Source organism: Bufo bufo, chromosome 1 (assembly GCF_905171765.1).
Source record: "Bufo bufo chromosome 1, aBufBuf1.1, whole genome shotgun sequence".
Taxonomy (NCBI): domain Eukaryota; kingdom Metazoa; phylum Chordata; class Amphibia; order Anura; family Bufonidae; genus Bufo; species Bufo bufo.
This window is the reverse complement of record NC_053389.1, coordinates 513,686,837-513,707,139: the sequence shown is the minus strand read 5'-3', so window position 1 is coordinate 513,707,139 and position 20,303 is coordinate 513,686,837. Positions and strand designations below refer to the sequence as shown.

Sequence of the window (20,303 nt, the reverse complement as noted above, 5' to 3'; positions counted from 1 at the left end):
CGGGCTACCTGAGCATTGTTTCTGACCATGTCCATCCCTTCATGACCACCATGTACCCATCCTCTGATGGCTACTTCCAGCAGGATAATGCACCATGTCACAAAGCTTGAATCATTTCAAATTGGTTTCTTGAACATGACAATGAGTTCACTGTACTAAAATGGCCCCCACAGTCACCAGATCTCAACCCAATAGAGCATCTTTGGGATGTGGTGGAACGGGAGCTTCGTGCCCTGGATGTGCATCCCTCAAATCTCCATCAACTGCAAGATGCTATCCTATCAATATGGGCCAACATTTCTAAAGAATGCTATCAGCACCTTGTGGAATCAATGCCACGTAGAATTAAGGCAGTTCTGAAGGCAAAAGGGGGTCCAACACCGTATTAGTATGGTGTTCCTAATAATTCTTTAGGTGAGTGTATGTGCTGCAGGACCACTTTATGGGCCAGTTTGTAGAAGCTTCCACTAGGGGCAATGCTCTGTTGGATCTGGTAATTTCTAATAATGCAGAGTTTGTTGGAAATGTTACTGTTCGAGAAACACTAAGTAATGACCACAATATAATTATATTCCCCCTAAACTATAAGAAGCAAACTCTGTCAGGCAGAGAAAATACACAGAATTTTAAAAAGGCTAATTTCCATGGGTTGAGGGCAGCATTTCAGGGCAAAGACTGGGAGCAGCTACTGTCACATAATAATACTGAGGATAAATGCTTTAAATCCACATTGAGTAATTGCACAAAATATTTTATTCCTTTAGGTAAAAAGTAGGAACGGCTAAAATTAAACCCCCCATGGCTTATAGCTACTGTAAAAAGGGCAATAAAAGACAAAAAGGGCATATAAAAAATACAAATCTGAGGGGTCAGCTGTAGCATTTGAAGATTACAAAGGGCTTAATAAAATCTGTAAAAAAGGTATAAAAGATAAAATTAGTAAAAATACAAAACGAACAGTAGGTGGAAAAAGAGAGCAAAACAAACCCCAAAAAATTATTTAAATATATAAATGCTAAAAAACCAAGGTCCGAGCAGATAGGTCCCCTAAATAATGGTAAAGGGGGTAGTCACTGAAGATAAGGAAAAGGCATAGTTACTAAATGTTTTTTTAGCTCTGTATATACAAAAGAAGAGAAAGGAGCTGATATCTGTGGTTCTGGGGCTGTTAGTACATCCAGTAATATACTTAATTGGCTAACTGTAGATATGGTCCAAGAGAAGTTAAATAAAGTAAATGTGAACAAGGCTCCGGGTCCAGATGGATTACACCCAAGAGTGCTTAAAGAGCTCAGTTCAGTCATTGATGTGCCCCTGTTTATAATGAGTAGAAGCCTGTACAGAGGGGTGGCTGTGGATGTAGTGTTTCTGGATTTTGCAAAGGCGTCTGATACTGTCCCTCATAGACGTTTTATAGGTAAAGTAAGGTCTATAAGCTTGAAAAGTATAGTTTGTAATTGGATTGAAAACTGTCTGAAGGACCGTGTCCAGAGAGTTGTGGTCAATGATTCCTATTCAGAATGGTCCAGAGTTATAAGTGGTATACCCAAAGGTTCAGTGCTGGGTCCACTATTATGTAATTTATTTATTAATGATATCGAGGACGGGATTGATAGCACCATTTCTATGTTTGCAGATGACACTAAGCTATGTAGTACTGTACAGTCTATGGAAAATGTCCATAAAATACAAGCTGATTTGAACACTCTAAGTGATTGGGCATCAACTTGGCAAATGAGGTTCAATGTGGACAAATGTAAAGTTATGCATTTTGGTAGTAAAAATCTCTGTGCTTAACCTCTTCAGGACACAGGGCGTACAGGTACGCCCTTATGTCCTGGTACTTAAAATCACCTCGGCTACATGCGCAGGGGGGTCCCAATTCAGACCTGCGGTTTGCGGCTTTTACCTATTGCGGTGGCGGCGCGTGGCGGTGCCATCGGGTCCCCATGCGGCTGTAGGGGGGACCGATGGCATGGAAGGCAGCGCGATGCCTTCCTTAGGCATCTGAGCTGCCTTCCGGTGACGAGCCTGTGAGATCCAGCCCCCTTGATCTCACAGGCCGGAAGCTGTATGAGTAATACACACAGTATTACTCATACAGCCAATGCATTCCAATACAGAAGTACTGGGAATGCATTGTAAAGGATTAGAACCCCAAAAGTTCAAGTTCCAAAGCGGGACAAAAATTTTAGTGAAAAAAAGTTTTCAAAAAAAAGTTCCCCCCCCCCCCCCCAAAATTTAAAGTTTCAAGTAAAAATAAACAAAAATGTCATTTTCCCCAAATAAAGTAAAAAAAAATTGGTAAAAGATAGGGGGGGAAAAAAAGTATACATATTAGGTATCGCCGCATCCGTATCGACCGGCTCTATAAACATACCACATGACCTAACCCCTCAGATGAACACCAAAAAAATAAAAAATAAAAACTGTGCAAAATAAACAATTTTTTTGTCACCTTACATCACAAAAAGTACAACAGCAAGCGATCAAAAAGGCGTTTGCCAACCAAAATAGTACCAATCTAACCGTCACCTCATCCCGCAAAAAATGAGCCCCTACCTGAGACAATCGCCCAAAAAATAAAAAAAACTATGGCTCAGAATATGGAGACACTAAAACATGATTTTTTTTGTTTTAAAAAAGCTGTTATTGTGTAAAACTTACATAAATTAAAAAAAAGTATACATATTAGGTATCGCCGCGTCCGTATCGACCGGCTCTATAAAAATATCACATGAACTAACCCCTCAGATAAACACCGTAAAAAATTAAAAATAAAAACTGTGATAAATAAACCATTTTTTGTCACCTTGCATCACAAAAAGTGTAATAGCAAGCGATCAAAAAGTCACACGCACCCCAAAATAGTGGCAATAAAACCGTCATCTCATCCCGCAAAAACCATACCCTACCCAAGGTAATCGCCCAAAAACTGAAAAGATTATGGCTCTCAGACTATGGAAACACTAAAACATGATTTTTTTTTGCTTCAAAAATGAAATCATTGTGTAAAACTTACATAAATAAATAAAAAGTATACATATTAGGTATCGACGCGTCCGTGACAACCTGGTTAATAAAAATACCACATAATCTAACCTGTCAGATGAATATTGTAAATAACAAAAAATAAAAACGGTGCCAAAACAGCTATTTCTTGTTACCTTGCCTTACAAAAAGTGAAAAGTAGAGCAACCAAAAATCATATGTACCCTAAACTAGTACCAACAAAACTTCCACCCTATCCTGTAGTTTCTAAAATGGGGTCACTTTTATGGAGTTTCTACTCTAGGGGTGCATCAGGGGTGCTTCAAATGGGACATGGTGTAAAAAAAAACAGTCCAGCAAAATCTGCCTTCCAAAAACCGTATGGCATTCCTTTCCTTCAGCGCCCTGCCATGTGCCCGTACAGCAGTTTACGACCACATATGGGGTGTTTCTGTAAACTACAGAATCAGGGCCATAAATATTGAGTTTTGTTTGGCTGTTAACCCTTGCTTTGTTATTGGCAAAAATGGATTAAAATGGAAAATATGCCAAAAAATTGAAATTCAGAAATTTCATCTCCATTTGCCAATAACTCTTGTGGAACACCTAAAGGGTTAACGATGTTTGTAAAATCAGTTTTGAATACCTTGAGGGGTGTAGTTTCTTAGATGGGGTCACTTTTATGGCATTTCTACTCTAGGGTTGCATCAGGGGGGCTTCAAATGGGACATGGTGTAAAAAAAAAACCAGTCCAGCAAAACCTGCCTTCCAAAAACCGTATGGCATTCCTTTCCTTCTGCGCCCTGCCGTGTGCCCGTACAGCGGTTTATGACCACATATGGGGTGTTTCTGTAAACTACAGAATCAGGGCCATAAATATTGAGTTTGGTTTGGCTGTTAACCCTTGCTTTGTAACTGGAAAAAAATTATTAAAATGGAAAATCTGCCAAAAATGTGAAATTTTGAAATTGTATCTCTATATTCCATTAATTCTTGTGGAACACCTAAAGGGTTAACAAAGTTTGTAAAATCATTTTTGAATACCTTGAGGGGTGTAGTTTATAGAATGGGGTTATTTTTGGGTGGTTTCTATTGTGTAAGCCTCGCAAAGTGACTTCAGACCTGAACTGGTCTCTAAAAATTGGGTTTTTGAACAAAATTTCAAGATTTGCTTCTAAACTTCTAAGCCTTGTAACATCCCCAAAAAATTAAATATCATTCCCAAAATGATCCAAACATGAAGTAGACATATGGGGAATGTAAAGTAATAACTATTTTTGGAAGTATTACTATGTATTATAGAAGTAGAGAAATTGAAACTTGGAAATTTGCAATTTTATTTAAATTTTTGGTAAATTTGCTATTTTTTAATAAATTTTTTTTTTGTTTTTTACTTCATTTTACCAGTGTCATGAAGTACAATATGTGACAAGAAAACTATCTCAGAATGGCCTGCATAAGTCAAAGCGTTTTAAAGTTATCACCACTTAAAGTGACACTGGTCCGATTAGCAAAAAATGGCCTGGTCCTTAAGGTGAAATAAGGCTGTGTCCTTAAGGAGTTAATGTGTCTTAGAGGATGTAACACTGGGGGAGTCACTTATAGAGAAGGATTTGGGTGTCTTTGTAGATGATAGATTAAATAACAGCATACAATGTCAACCAGCTGCATCTAAGGCCACCAGGATATTGTCATGCATTAAACGAGGCATGGACTCGCGGGGCAGGGATGTAATGCTACCACTTTACAAAGCGTTGGTGCGGGCTCATCTGGAATATGCAGTTTAGTTCTGGAGACCAGCCCATAGAAAGGACGCACTGCAGCTGTAAAAAGTACAAAGGAGAGCGACTAAACTGATAATGGGCATGGAGGGTCTTAGTTATGAAGAAGATTAAAATAATTGAATTTATTTGGTCTTGAGAAGAGACGTCTAAGGGGGGACATGATTAACCTGTACAGATATATAACTGGGCCATACAAAAAATATGGTGAAAAACGTTTCCATGTAAAATGCCCTCAAAAGACAAGGGGGCACTGCCTCCGACTGGAGAAGAAAAAGTTTAGTCTCCAGAAGTGTAAAAGCTTCTTTACTGTAAGAACTGTGAATCTGTGGAATAGACTTGGTGGACGTGGTCACAGCAGGAACAGTGGACAGTTTTAAAAAGGGTTTAGATGAATTCTTAAAAGTAAACAACATTAATGCTTATGAAAATGTGTAGAAATCTGTAGTCTCACTTCGCGTCCCCACCTTTTCCTTGGTTGAACTTGATGGACTTATGTCTTTTTTCAACCATATCAACTATGTAACTAAGTCGCCTAAAAGGACTTAAATTACAGTAAACATATTTATTTTTTTATAAAATAAAACAAAATTTAAATCAGCCCCCCCTTTCTAAGGCCTCTTTCACACTTGCGTTGTCCGGATCCGGCGTGTACTCCACTTGCCGGAATTACACTCCGGATCCGTAAAAACGCAAGTGTACTGAAAGCATTTGAAGACGGAACCGTCTTCCAAATGCTTTCAGTGTTACTATGGCAGCCAGGACGCTATTAAAGTCCTGGTTGCCATAGTAGGAGCGGGGAGCGGGGGAGCAGTATACTTACAGTCCGTGCGGCTCCCGGGGCGCTCCAGAATGACGTCAGAGCGCCCCATGCGCATGGATGACGTGATCCATGTGATCACATGATCCATGCGCTTGGGGCGCCCTGACGTCACTCTGGAGCGCCCGGGGAGCCGCACGGACGGTAAGTATACTGCTCCCCCGCTCCCCGCTACACTTTACCATGGCTGCCAGGACTTTAGCGTCCCGGCAGCCATGGTAACCACTCTGAAAAAGCTAAATGTCGGCTCCGGCAATGCGCCGAAACGACGTTTAGCTTAAGGCCGGATCCGGATCAATGCATTTCAATGGGCATTAATTCCGGATCCGGCCTTGCGGCAAGTGTTCCGGATTTTTGGCCGGAGCAAAAAGCGCAGCATGCTGCGGTATTTTCTCCGGCCAAAAAACGTTCCGTTCCGGAACTGAAGACATCCTGATGCATCCTGAACGGATTTCTCTCCATTCAGAATGCATTAGGATAATCCTGATCAGGATTCTTCCGGCATAGAGCCCCGACGACGGAACTCTATGCCGGAAGACAAGAACGCAGGTGTGAAAGAGCCCTTAGTTTTACATATAAGCATAAATAAACAATAAAAAAAATAAGTACCTATAAGTCAGAAATGTCTGAACTATTAAAATATAAAAATATTACTCCTGTGTGGTCACCTTTTCCCCAAAAATGTTTTAATAAAAAGTAAAATTGTATGCACACCAATGTGGTACTAAATAAAAACTACAGCTCGCCATGCAAAAACAAGCCCTCACACAGCTATGTAGACAGAAATGTAAAAAGGTTATGGGTGATAGAATATGGTGATGCAAAGATTTTTCTTTATTTTTTTTTTAAAGGTTTTTATTTAAAAAGTAGTAAACATAATAACATGAATTTGGTATTGCTGTAATTGTACTGACCCACAGAATAAGGGTGTCATATTTATTTTTAGAGCATAGAGGACACTGTTAAAACAAGAACTATGACAGAATTGGGGCATAGTGGACACTGTAAAAACAAGAACTATGACAGAATTGGGGCATAGTGGACACTGTAAAAACAAGAACTATGACAGAATTGGGGCATAGTGGACACTATAAAAACAAGAACTATGACAGAATTGGGGCATAGTGGACACTGTAAAAACAAGAACTATGACAGAATTGGGGCATAGTGGATACTGTAAAAACAAGAACTATGACAGAATTGGAGCTTTTTTTAAATTTCACCCCACAAACAAATTTTTCCCTGGTTTCCAACGGAAGGTATGGCAAATTAAAAACGCAACTTGTCCCACAAAAAATAAGCCCTTATATAGCTATGTGAAAGAAAAAATTTAAAAGCTGCGGCTCTTGGAAGGCAGGAAAGAGAAAAGGAAAATGCTAAAAAAATTGTCCTAGTCCTTAAGGGGTTAAAACAACTGTATACAGCACGCTTATTGAAATGAAGGAAAACCTGCACAGTGAATTAAGTTAAGTCCTAGGATGAAAATATCATAACAACATAAGTTCATTGTAGACAGATTTAGATCAATAAGGAATCAGTTTACCTTCTGGTGAGGCGCCAGGTTTTTGAGAATATGTTGAACTCATTTTACTTTTTTTGCTGCCATCACTGCTCACAGACAAACTGGACTGGATCTTCCTGTGCATTTTTTGAGAAACAGGAGCTGATAACTTTCTATGATCTGCAGCAATATGTTTGACCCCATTGTGGATTCCATTGATATTACTCAGACCTACATGACCATTTTGTATCTTGCCAGTTTCTTCCTCGCTCTGTTCCAGTGCTGAAATATTTGGCTGAGGCAGACTCTGAGGTTGGGCTTAAACGTAGAGAAAAAATACAGAAAAGATTAAAAAGATTAGACAGAATTCTCAAAAACTACAGCCAGAAAAATATGCTAAAATACATTTTAGAGAAAATGAGACACCTCTAACATCCTTTTGCTTTTTTATATACAGATTTCCACATTTTGAATCTATGTACATTATTTTGTAGATTATAAAGTGATGGTGACTGTTGCTTCGAAAAGGAAACTCTTCTCTTAATAACTTCAAAATCCAATGAATACAATCAGAAACAGGAATGTAAGCAGAATGATCCCATAACTAAACATACATGGATATTTTGCAAATACAAAGAGTCATTTAACCAAAAATCAACACGTTAAATAAAAGCTTAGTGACTAGCATTAACCAAATGAACACAAAAAAAGTTTCTGCACTAACCACCCTATCCGAACCTTCTATAATTTCTTGGTCTATTTTACGTAAATGTTACACAGGGAGGGCCCAAATGAGACCAGTCACTGAAATTTCTACTTCTAACATGTAAATGGTTTAAGTAATTATATAGCATTTTGGGCATAAGAACTAAAGTTCAAAGAGGACCTTTCATGGGTTTATGTGTTAGAAACTGGTATGCTTACAAGATAGGGCGGCCCCTACAGATGCAAGCACTTTTTTTTCCTTCTAAAATACCCCTCGTTCCGGCACTGTGTCCCCCGCTGTTTTTGATGCCTCATATGTTAATTTAGAGTGTTGGTGAAGGGAGGAGGAGATGGCGGGGTTTCTTAATTGGCGTCTCCTTCTCCCTGGCTGTGACGCTCTCCGCTGCAATTGGACCGCGCTACAGCCAGGTAGAAGGAGACGCCCATTGAGAAACCCAGTCATCTCCTCTCCTTGTACCGATGGTCTAAATTCTGAGGCACTAAAAACAGTAGGGGAAACAGCACCGAAACAGAGGGGTATTTTAGAATTTAAAAAAAGTGCTTGCCCTATCTGGTAAGCATAACAGTTTCTAACACATAAACCCATGAAAGGTCCTCTTTAAGAAAAAAGTCATGATACAACAGTTTGAGCAATGTCCAGAAAGGGTCCCATAACCGGACTTCAGAGGTGTCGTACATAGTTAGGCCTCATTTTCAGTTCTCGTCCGATCTGCAGTTTTGCGGATCACACACAAACTCATTCATTTCTATGGGGCTGCAAAAAATGAGGACAAGTCATGGATGTCATTCATGTGTTGTCTTCATCCGTGCTGCTGTGACGCAAATTATAGAACATGTCCTTTTCTTCTTCTGTTTGTGGACAAGAACAATCATTTTGACAAAGGGCCCCGTTAAAAAGTGTGGGATGGATACGGCCAGTATCCACATCTTGTGAATCCACGGTGTGCAGACTGCAAAATGGATATGGCTGTGTGAATGTAGCCTTATGCTGTCTCTCTGACTATAGCCTTAATTTAAAAGTTGCCAATAATCAGCAATGTGCTCTTAGCAACATAGAGCAAATAAAGAAACCTCTTCGAAAAAGAACTCTCTTTAAGAAAAATCTTATACAGTACTAGGGCATATGGACATCATCATTACTGCCCAGAGGAATCTGTTGGACCCGTCCAGTCCATATATTGCAATGTCAGCTATTTATTTGAATTACTGGCATGTAATATTATTTTTCCATGAAGAGCTGATTATTGATGGATTATGAAGCCAAATATTTTACAACCAGCTGATGGTGGAGCTGGCTTCAACTTTAAATCCAGCAATGGGGTAAGACAGTAAACCACTTTACAAGCCAGCAGGCAACATCATCTCTGACTCTCTCTCCCCTCCCTCCTTTACATCCAGTCTCCATTAACCTCTATGGGTAACCGCAGTAACTGATCGCCCAATGAACCTAAAAAACTGATCTCTGCCTCTCTCAAGATGGATTTTAACACAGAGCTGAGAGTGAATGGTAGTGTGCAGGCGGCAGGGAACGAGAAGTTGCTGATAAGTGAAGAAAGAAGCATTTTTCTTTAATAAGATATATTACAAGGTTTCTTACCTTCCTTTCTACTGTTGTTGATATTACAGTGCCTATTTAAGAAATCATTACAAGAGTAAGAAAAAAAAATATTATTTTTATTGCTCTGCATAAGGAGGTACTATCCCGGCTGACTCTTCTATTACTGATTTGTAACCTACTTTTTTGTAATAGTGACCAAAATTAAAAAATACACAATATGCTACCGTAATATTAGGTTACTATATAATAAAAATAACATCAAGTTATGGCTTTATCCTAGAATAATTGCTAATGTAAAATATATTAAATGATCATCTTGGATTTTTTCTGTAAGTAATAATAACTAGTGAATATAAAAAAAGACAAGATCCATTTTGAACCCCCAGGTATAGCTATAATCAAGCCTAAAATTAATTTGCAAGGGTTTATTTTACGGATGGCAGAAAGAAGCTTAGTCCTTTTTAAAGAAACATAAAAGATACTACTTAAAATACACACAAAAAATGACGGGGGTTATGAGGCCGCCTTAACAGACAAGTGAAATGGAACATTATTGATCTATTATTCTCAATAAGTAGTCTTTCTTTTATACACGTGATGGCTCTGAAAACTAGACTAAAGACCATTTGGCATTTTCAGAGGTGTAACTTGTGCAAATTCAGCTCTATTGGGAGAACAGTGTTATCTTCAGTCAAAGATATAAAAGACACAATACTGAGTTGGACTTATGAGTTGTTTTGAATTATTCATATTTTGCCTGTATATTCAAGAAATTTTTACAAACTCTGCATTTTATGCCACATAATCGCACACATTAAACGCACAAAGAAACTTTTTGACAAACCCTTTCTTTCAAAAAGTGGCATTTTTATGTGAACTTTCAACATTTGCTATATCATTCTTAGGAGACTATTCCCTTTTACAAAAGATCCCATTTACACTCTTTCGTACAAGCAAAAATTGTATTCTTACTATTCAGCAACAAATGCAGTGCATGTCAGAATGTAAAATAACAGTTGTGTGAACACAGAGCATCTGCAGCAAAGACAGGCTATATGCTCTATTACTGAAAATTCCCAATTTCCTACATATTACAAGAGAAAAGATTCCTATTTGACATTCACAATGAACAGTTTCAAATGTTTTATTTAAAAAAAAAAGCTTTAAAAAAAACACAGTATACCCAGCTGATTTCAATATTTTATACTTCATTGACTACACAATTGAGATTGAGTATATAGAATTAATTTAAAAGACTCACTGCACTCCTTTAAATGCTGTATACAAAAGAGAAACAGGACAATCTGCATAGCAGTGTGAATTATTTCATGGACAAAAATAAAGATTAATTCTTAGATAGAGTTTTTAATGTTCTCCATATTTATAAGTGAATTTCAAAGTCAGCACATTGTCCTTAATTGGCAAAGTGGCTATATAAATATAACATTTTACATTTTACAGGTAATCTGCGTTGTGAACTCCAGCACTCTGATCCAGTTACTGTATCTGGCATATATGCTGGCTTTCGGACAGGAAAAAAATTCTACATGCAGCATTTTTTGTCTGGACAAAACCCAGCATATATGCTTGAAAGCTGCTGGATCCCACTATAGTAAATGGGGATCCAGCAGAGAGCGGTGGTAACCAGCTACACTGGATACAGTCAACTACGCTGGAACAGACTGCCAGAGTTCACAGCTCATCTGCAGCAAAACCCACAATACTAGGACTTTACTTTCCCACTGAAGTCAATGGGTAAAATCCACAAGAAATCCTTGCTCTTTTTGCAACAAAAATTAATATACTTCAGATTTAAAAATCTCACTACATGTCTAATTCCATGCGGAAAAATTCTGAAGAGCTTGCCTGCTACTGCATTTCACTTCAAATTTTCAATGCTTCGATTTGCTGAGAAAATGTGCCACATCCCTGTCCCATGCGAATTTATCATTAAACTGAAAAAACTTTGTAATGTACATTAATTGCAAATGTGTTCCCTGACCTAAGGTCTAGGAAACTGCTGTTGCTCTCATCCATACAGCTGATATAGAAAACAATATATGTGATTCATCTGTAAAATGTCAGCTGAGGATTTAACAAATCTTACATTTGCAAATAAAATCTATTGTAAAGTATAAGCGGGTGAAGTGTTCAATTCAGTAAGCACTACATACTGAACGAAAGAACTCAATTTATCCATTCACTTTAACTTTAAAGGCTTTTGATAGTGTCCCTCATAGACGCTTAATAGGTAAATTAAGGTCTATAGGCTTGGAAAGTATAGTTTGTAATTGGATTGAAAACTGGCTGGGGGGCGGAGCTAACGCCGGACTAAGATGGACGCTTAGTTCTCTGCTCCGTCAAGCCGACCGTCCCTAACACCAGCTATAATCAGCATCAGCGAGTGAGGATGGTGAAAATCGGGAACCCCAAGACCGGTGATCTCCCCGCGGCACCCAAAGACCAAATCCCACGCGGCGATATGGATAAATTCCTGAAAAAAGCGGCCGCAACGGTCGCATCACGAGAGCCTAAGATGGCGCCGGCCCTGCAGCCTAAGACCCTGAAGCGCGTCCCCGCACATTCTGAGGGCGACAGCGAATCTGAAGAACACCTACCTAGCTCCGATTTGCCGCTTACCAGAAGATACCTGGATCGGGCACTCAGCAAAGTTATGGAGCCCATTCTTACCGAACTTTCTGCCTTTAGGCAAGAGGTGAGACACATTGGGGAACGGGTGGAAACACTTGAAACTCACCAGGCCGCATCCCTTAATTACCAGACAGCGGTCTCTGGCTCACTCCGCCGTTGCACTGCGCACCTTAATGAGTTACATAACGCCCTGGAGGTCAGGAGAACAGAGGGCGCCGCAACAACCTAAGATTCAGAGGGATCTCCGAATCGGTACCGTCGGGAGAGATCACTACCACCATTATCTCCATCTGTGGCTCCTTATTAGGCCCTGATTACCCGCAAGAAATCACCATTGAACGCGCAAATAGGGCGCTCCGCCCTAAGCCCAAACCGTCTGAGCCACCGCGTGACATCATTTGCAAGTTTCTAAATTTTCCAGTTAAGACGGCCATCCTGGAAGCTGCACGCAACCATGCTGACCTCTCTTATGAAGATGCCAGAATGGAAATATATCAGCATCTTGCCCCCTCTACTCTCAAGAAGCGGAGAGCCCTAAAGCCTCTGACCGACTGACTTCGGTCCAACAAAGTCCTATACCGCTGGTCCTACCCATTTGGACTTTCATTTTCCATAGCAGGCAAGCGGTCCAACATCTCATCCTTTGCTGACATCGCACCGATCCTTGAAGACCTAGATATACCCACTTTACAGATAGAAAATTGGTAAATATATCGTGACCTTGGAGACCTACCAGATCTTCCCAAAGTATCGCCGTTTGAGGTTCAGCGAACCCCCAAATCGTCTAGAACCAAGAAAAGAGGTCACCAGCTTACACCCAGGAGCCTTTCCCAGGAACCTTAAAAAGTCCCAAGCTTCAACTCACCTGCTTCGCCCACCATCTCCTAGATGAGCCGCGCCACAGCTATCCGCTGTCACTACCGGACTCGAAATGCATTAAGTATTTTTCCTGCCTCCTTCTCCCCTCTCTATATATCGTGAATGCTAGTCTCACCCTCACCCGCTACCTTATGGCTTCAACTAAGGTGCTATATGGTCTGTTATCTGGTCACCTGACCTACTATCCCCCCATGCCCAAAGTATACCTTTGTATGCTCGTCTCATATTGTTATGTTGTTTTGACCTGTTTTGTATTTGTTATCCTTTTTTCCCTGCCCCCAAGGTACTTGTCAATCCCACCAACACGTTGTGAGATCCTCATCACTTCTTCCTGCATCCTGATCCAGATGATGTCACCCCCTACATCTCCGCACTCTCCTGGAGGACACACCATTGGCTACAAGGTATCCCACCACACATAGCCCGCAATGGCTGACCTCCATGTAGCCTCTTACAATGTAAAAGGCTTCCAATCCCCCTCAAAGCGAAGTCAAATTTTCACTATCCTTAGGAAAGCCGGGGCTGATGTTGTGTTCCTCCAGGAGACGCACTTCCGTTTAAACCACTATCCATACATGCAATTTTCCCACTACTCCCAATGGTTTCACTGCGGGGGAAGTACCTTAGCCTCTAGTGGAGTTAGCATAGGATTTCGGAGGAAAATCCCCTTCTCTTATATTAACCACACACAAGACCCTGATGGGAGATATATACTAGTAAAGGGCTCCATAGGTCTACAAACATACACCTTTATAAATCTCTATGCCCCCAACTCTAACCAATCCCGGTGGTTTTCAAATATCTGCCCACTCATTGACTCTTTCAAAGAAGGGATAGTAGTTCTAGGAGGTGACTTAAATTTGGCCTTACAACCACAAATAGATACGTCCTCCAAAAAGTCACACCACTCCCTTAAATCCCTTAAAAATTTTCAAGATAATCTCTGGAATCTCCAATTGATTGATGTGTGGCGATCCCATCACCCTAACACATTAGACTACACATTCTTCTCCCCAATGCATGGCACCTATCATCGCCTAGATTACCTTTTGATTTCTAAAGAACACTTACATCTTTGTAAAGAGGCCTCAATAGGTTCCATGCACCTCTCTGATCATTCCCCAATTTTCCTCTCTGTAAGGGCACCAAATAGTATCCCCACATGCTATAACTGGTGACTGAACAAATCTTTACTGGGACACCAATCCACGATTGATTCAATCTCTAAATACATCAAAGAATACTTCTCGTTAAATGAGTGTCCTGACCTTTCAGCTAACACCCTATGGGATGCACACAAACCCTTCATTAGGGGCCAATTTATCAATATTGGTTCCTACCAGAAAAAATTTAGGGAAAAAGCAATAGACGAAACCCTCAAAAACATCCAAAGGCTTGAATCCCATCACAAAAAGAGCCTCACTGATCTCCACCTACAGGAACTATCAAATCTCAGGGCAGAACTTAAAGTCCTCCTCCAAGCTAAAACGGCCAAATTTTATATGAACTCCCAGCACAAATATTTTGCCCATGGCGATAAGGCCACCAAATTTCGAATGAGTAGGATAAAAAATAGAAGAGCTGCAAACTATATCCATCAGCTCACTTCACCCGCGGGTAAACCGGTCTTTTCTGCCCCCCAGATAGCTGCTCAATTCCGTTCCTTCTATGAAAACCTTTATAACCTCCCCTCCAGTGTAACCCCAGAAAATAGGGCTTCCATCATATCAACTTTCTTAGACTCATCCCACATTCCTTCCATATCTCCAGACCAAAAGCTACAATTAGAATCCCCCTTCACAATATCCGAACTCTACAAAGCTATGAGTCAAATGCCGAAAGGGAAGAGCCCAGGCCCAGACGGTCTCTTAGTTTCATACTACAAAACCTTCCACGAAATACTCCTCCCCCACCTTCTCGAGGTCTGCAACCTAACACTGAAGGGTGTTCCTCTATCCAGAGATATGACTGCGGCCCATATCGCCCTCATCCCTAAAGAAGGGAAAGATTCCAAACAGTGCTCCAATTATAGGCCCATATCCCTCCTGAGTATAGACCTCAAACTCCTGGCCAAAATGCTAGCCAACAGACTGGCTACCCTTCTTCCTTACCTTGTCCATGGGGATCAGGTCGGCTTCATCTGCAACAGAGAGGGCAAAGATAATACATCTAGAGTTATCAATGCACTCTGTCATGCCAATCACATCTCCTCCCCCCTGCTCCTTCTCAGCACTGATGCTGAGAAAGCATTTGATAGAGTTAATTGGATGTACCTTAAGCAAGTTATGCTTAGGTTTGGCCTTCCTGATCCTTTTGTTCAAGCAACCTTTGCCATGTACGCTCAAGCAACAGCACTGGTTATGGTCAATGGGAATCTGTCCTCCCCATTTGCTATAAAAAAAATGGGACGCGACAGGGCTGTCCTTTGTCCCCACTTTTATTCATTCTAGCTTTGGTGCCTCTCTTATCTATCATAAGGTCAGACAGGAAAATTGAAGGTCTATATTTAGGAGGCAAGGAGCAGAAAATCGCAGCTTTTGCAGATGACGTCCTCATGATGACAATAAATCCGGTAGTCTCCCTACCCTGCATTCAGTCTCATCTCAACCTATACAGCAGGGTCTCAGACTTCAAGATAAACGGCAACAAATCCCTAGACTTATGCTCAGGTATCTCCCCCACCACCAAACAATGTTTAATGGAAAACTCACCCTTCAACTGGTCCTCTCCCACCATCACTTACCTGGGCGTTATAATTAGCCCTAAAATAAAAGATCTATTCTCTCTTAACTATGTCCCATTACAGTCATCAATTTTTAGAGCCATAGACAATCTCAATCAATCCAACCCCACACTGTCCTGGTTTGGTCGTAAAAATCTACTTTCTTCCTTAATCCTCCCCCGCCTCACTTACCTACAACAGGTTCTCCCGATTCCTATACCCAAGCATTATTATGCCACAATGCAAAATAAATTCAGATCCTTCATTTGGAATGGGAAGAAAGCTAGATTGGCATTCTCCACCCTCACCAAGCCTAGACAAGCTGGGGGTATAGGCCTCCCAAACCCAGAACTCTACGGCAAGGCCATACTACTCTCCCGAGCAGTGGCCTGGTTACGTCCCTCTATGCAATCAACCGCAGTAGAAATGGAACTTGAGATACTAAATATACCAATCAGAGCACTCCTGCTAGGACGTCAATATGTCCTATCTGGATCACTATCCCATTATCCAATTGTCAAAGCTACCCTTGAGGCTTGGAAGTGGCTATCCACATCCCACTGCTCCATTCCTTTTCCCTCCCCACTTCTAACAATAAAAAACGCGATAGACACAGCCCCCATAGCCCTGAGAATGGCTACCTCACAGGGGCTAACTTCCTCATCATTAACGCTATCCTCGCTGATGAACCACGTCGGTAAATTACTAGATCTGGAAGCCATGAAAGCTCTTCTCGACCCCCGCCCAGGTGACTTCTTCTCAGTCCTATAACTTAGAGCCTACATAAGTCAACACATTCAAATGGGTGACCTCCTGCGCCCCCTGGTGTGGTTTTAATCAATAATCTCCCTTCCCTCCACCCCTAAAAAACCGATCTCACAAATCTATAACAGATTACGCTCCCCACCTATGCTGACTAAGCCAGCTTTCATAAAGCAATGGGAACTAGACCTGAACATCACCATCCCCTTTGTATCTCTCCACAAGCTACTTGAATCTCCCCATAGGGCCTCCTGCTGTGTCCGAATCCAGGAGAATGGATACAAAATTGTCACCAGGTGGTACAATACGCCAGACAAGACCGCCCTCTTCTCTCAATCTGCTTCGGACGCATGCTGGAGGTGCCTACAAGAGAAAGGGACCTTCCTTCATATATGGTGGACTTGCCCTCTCATAAACAAATGGTGGTCAGACATATTTTCTCTGGCAAACAAAATCTGTCGCACCTCCTTTCAACCCTCGCCTCTACTGGCTCTATTATCCCTTAGTCAGGAAAAGGATCACCCACAACTTCCCTTCATCTTCTCTCAAATGCTGATAGCCGCTCGCCTCTTACTCCCTACATAGTGGTTGCAAATCCAAACTCCCTTTCTGGAACAATGGCTACAGAAGGTTGACCAACTGCATAGGTTTGAGGAAATGTCCTCATGGGAGACCCGCACACATACTGTGTTCCTCAAAAAATGGCTCCCTTGGTCATCCTATAGAGCTCCCAAAAACAAATAGATTCTTGGCCTATAGGCCAAATGAGGTAGACTCAAGACGATAACGAACTAACCATATTGCGACTCCAACCCTTTACCCATTGGTTCCCCACTGGCTATCATTCAGCCATAGTTTAAAGGTTTCTAATTTACCCGTTCGTCTGAGAAGGCACTATAAATCATCCCACAACTGATTCAGTCGTAATATGTACATCTACTATTACTTCATCCCACTCAACCATAACCATCATCCCTGGTTGCTTCATTCACATACCCATTTACTTGTTTAATCAATTTCACCATGCTTATCTGATAATCTCATGCATATGTTCTTGTACCTGCAATATACTTCTTGCTCATTGACATGGCCTGCGTGCCAGTACCTTGTAACCTTGTTACTCTATGTTCCTTATTGAAAAATCAATGAAAATATAAATAAAAATAAATAAAAAACTGGCTGAAGGACCGTGTCCAGAGAGTTGTGGTCAATGATTCCTATTTAGAATGGTCCCGGGTTATAAGTGGTGTACCCCAAGGTTCAGTGCTGGGCCCTTTATTATTTAATTTATTTATTAATGATATTGAGGACGGGATTAATAGCACCATATCTATTTTTGAAGATGACACTAAGCTGTGTAGAACTGTACGGTCTATGGAAGATGTCCACAAACTACAAGCTGACTTGAACACTCTGAGTGATTGGGCATCAACTTGGCAAATGAGGTTCAATGTGGATAAATGTAAAGTTATGCATCTTGGTAGTAATAATCTCTGTGCTTCATATGTCCTAGGGGATGCAACACTGGGAGAGTCACTTATAGAGAACGATTTGGGTGTCCATGGCATGGACTCACGGGGCAGGGATGTAATATTACCACTTTACAAAGCGTTGGTATGGCCTCATCTGGAATATACAATTCGGTTCTGGGCACCAGTCCATAGAAAGGATGCTCTGCAGCTGGAAAAAGTACAGAGGAGAGCGACTAAACTGATAAGGGGCATGAAGGGTCTTAGTTATGAAGAAAGATTAAAATAATTGAATTTATTTAGTCTTGAGAAGAGACGTCTAAGTTTTTAGTCGCCAAATTTCAAATACATATAATTACGGTATAATAAAAAGAAAAAAAAAAAACACATGTCTTACCTAGGGTTGTCACAATACCAAAATTTTGACTATTTCGATACCATAAAAAAGTATTGCAATACTCGATACGTGAAAAAAATAAAACACTAAAAAAGGCTGCGTGCATTGCACATTTTATGGAACGTCTGGACCATAATAGAACAGTCCAATCCAAAAAAAATTCGGTACAAGGTGACAAAAAAATGGCAATAGTTTGCACTTTTTTGGGTGTGGCGATATGTAATATTTATTTATAGTTTATATATTTTATATGTAAAATTGGGAAAGGGGGTGATTTAAACTTAATATTTTGGTGTGTTTTTTTTTTACTTTTTATTTAGTAACTATTTTCCCCCTTAGGGGCTAGAACCTGGGATCTTTTTATACCTTGTTCTATTCACCCTAATAGAGCTATATTAGGGTGAATAGGACTTCACACTCTCTCTGCTGCACTGTGCATAGTGCACACAGAAGCAGGGAGCAGACTATGGCAGCCAGGGCTTCAGTAGCGTCCTGGCTGCTGGAGCCCAGGCTTACACTAATGGGGCTCCGATCAGAAGCTGCCACTGCCACCAATGAGAAGGGGACCCTGTGGCCACTGCCACCAAAGATTATAATTGTTATAATACTGGGGGGGGGGGGGCGGTTGCACTGTGCCACCAATGAATATAGTTTATGCCTGAATACAAACGCAGGCTGCTGGTGCCGGCCATATCCCATACCCAGCCTCTATGACTGCGCGCTGTGATCCGCCGCAATTAACCCCTCAGGTGCTGCACCTGGCGGGTTAATAGCGGCGGATCACAGCGCGCAGTCATAGAGGCTGGGTGCCGGGTATGGGATATGGCCGGCACCAGCAGCTTGCGTTTGTATTCAGGCATAAACTATATTCATTGGTGGCGCAGTGCACCGCGTGCCATGTCAGTTTAACTCGTGTGTGAAAGAGGCAGAGCAGCGGAGGGTTTAGGCGCAAATGGCGACAAGACTACAAAGTCTTGTCGCCATTTTGCAATTCTAAGTCTTTATATGTAAAATTGGGAAAGGGGGTGATTTAAACTTAATATTTTGGTGTGTTTTTTTTAACTTTTTATTTAGTAACTATTTTCCCCCTTAGGGGCTAGAACCTGGGATCTTTTTATACCTTGTTCTATTCACCCTAATAGAGCTATATTAGGGTGAATAGGACTTCACACTCTCTCTGCTGCACTGTGCATAGTGCACACAGAAGCAGGGAGCAGACTATGGCAGCCAGGGCTTCAGTAGCGTCCTGGCTGCTGGAGCCCAGGCTTACACTGCTGGGGCTCCGATCAGAAGCTGCCACTGCCACCAATGAGAAGGGGACCCCTTCTCATTGGTGGCAGTGGCAGCTGAGGAGAACATGGCACGCGCTGACAGCAGCGCGTGCCATGTCAGTGTAACTCGTGTGTGAAAGAGGCAGAGCAGCGGAGGGTTTAGGCGCAAATGGCGACAAGACTACAAAGTCTTGTCGCCATTTTGCAATTCTCCATTTTGGTCGCCATCTGGAGCCCTGATTAGACTTCCTCAGGACGTGGTCACAGCAGGAACAGTAGGGTTTAGATAAATTCTTAAAGGTAAAAAACATTAATGCTTATGAAAACGTGTAGAAATCTAAGTCTCAATTCCTTTAGGGATTCGCATCCCCACATATCCCTTGGTTGAACTTGATGGATGTATGTCTTTTTTCAACCGTATTAACTATGTAACTGAGACTCGTTAATGAATTTGTTACTAATTCATCAGATTAGACATATTTCAATCCTTCTCTTGGGGAAATTTACACATTAATAACTGGATTAATTAAAGAGGGGAGGCAATTTCTTGTGAGTAATTTTACTCTACAGACTACCGTGGTGAAATTCATATTGGTTACAGCTGCGTTTTAGAAATGATGAAATTATTTATCTGTATTTCATTTTGATGATAACAACAATGTAAATTTAACCACTTCACATCCGCCCATAGGATATAAACGTCCTATGGGTGGAAGTTTATCACTGAAAGGACGTTCTTGAACGTCTATTCAGAGATGGCAGCTGCACGCTAAT

At 41.1% G+C, this 20,303-nt stretch overlaps 1 protein-coding gene across 4 annotated transcripts in view; it reads right to left on the bottom strand.

Annotated features, from left to right (window-relative positions):
- The window catches only part of MDFIC (MyoD family inhibitor domain containing), a 186,767-nt gene that overhangs the window by 15,743 nt on the left and 150,721 nt on the right, over nucleotides 1-20,303 (bottom strand). For all 4 annotated transcript variants that reach the window (XM_040411296.1, XM_040411281.1, XM_040411290.1 and 1 more), the window contains exon 4: nucleotides 7,136-7,411. In XM_040411296.1, coding sequence (XP_040267230.1) covers nucleotides 7,136-7,411 — 276 coding nt within the window. The remainder of the gene's footprint in view (nucleotides 1-7,135; nucleotides 7,412-20,303) is intronic.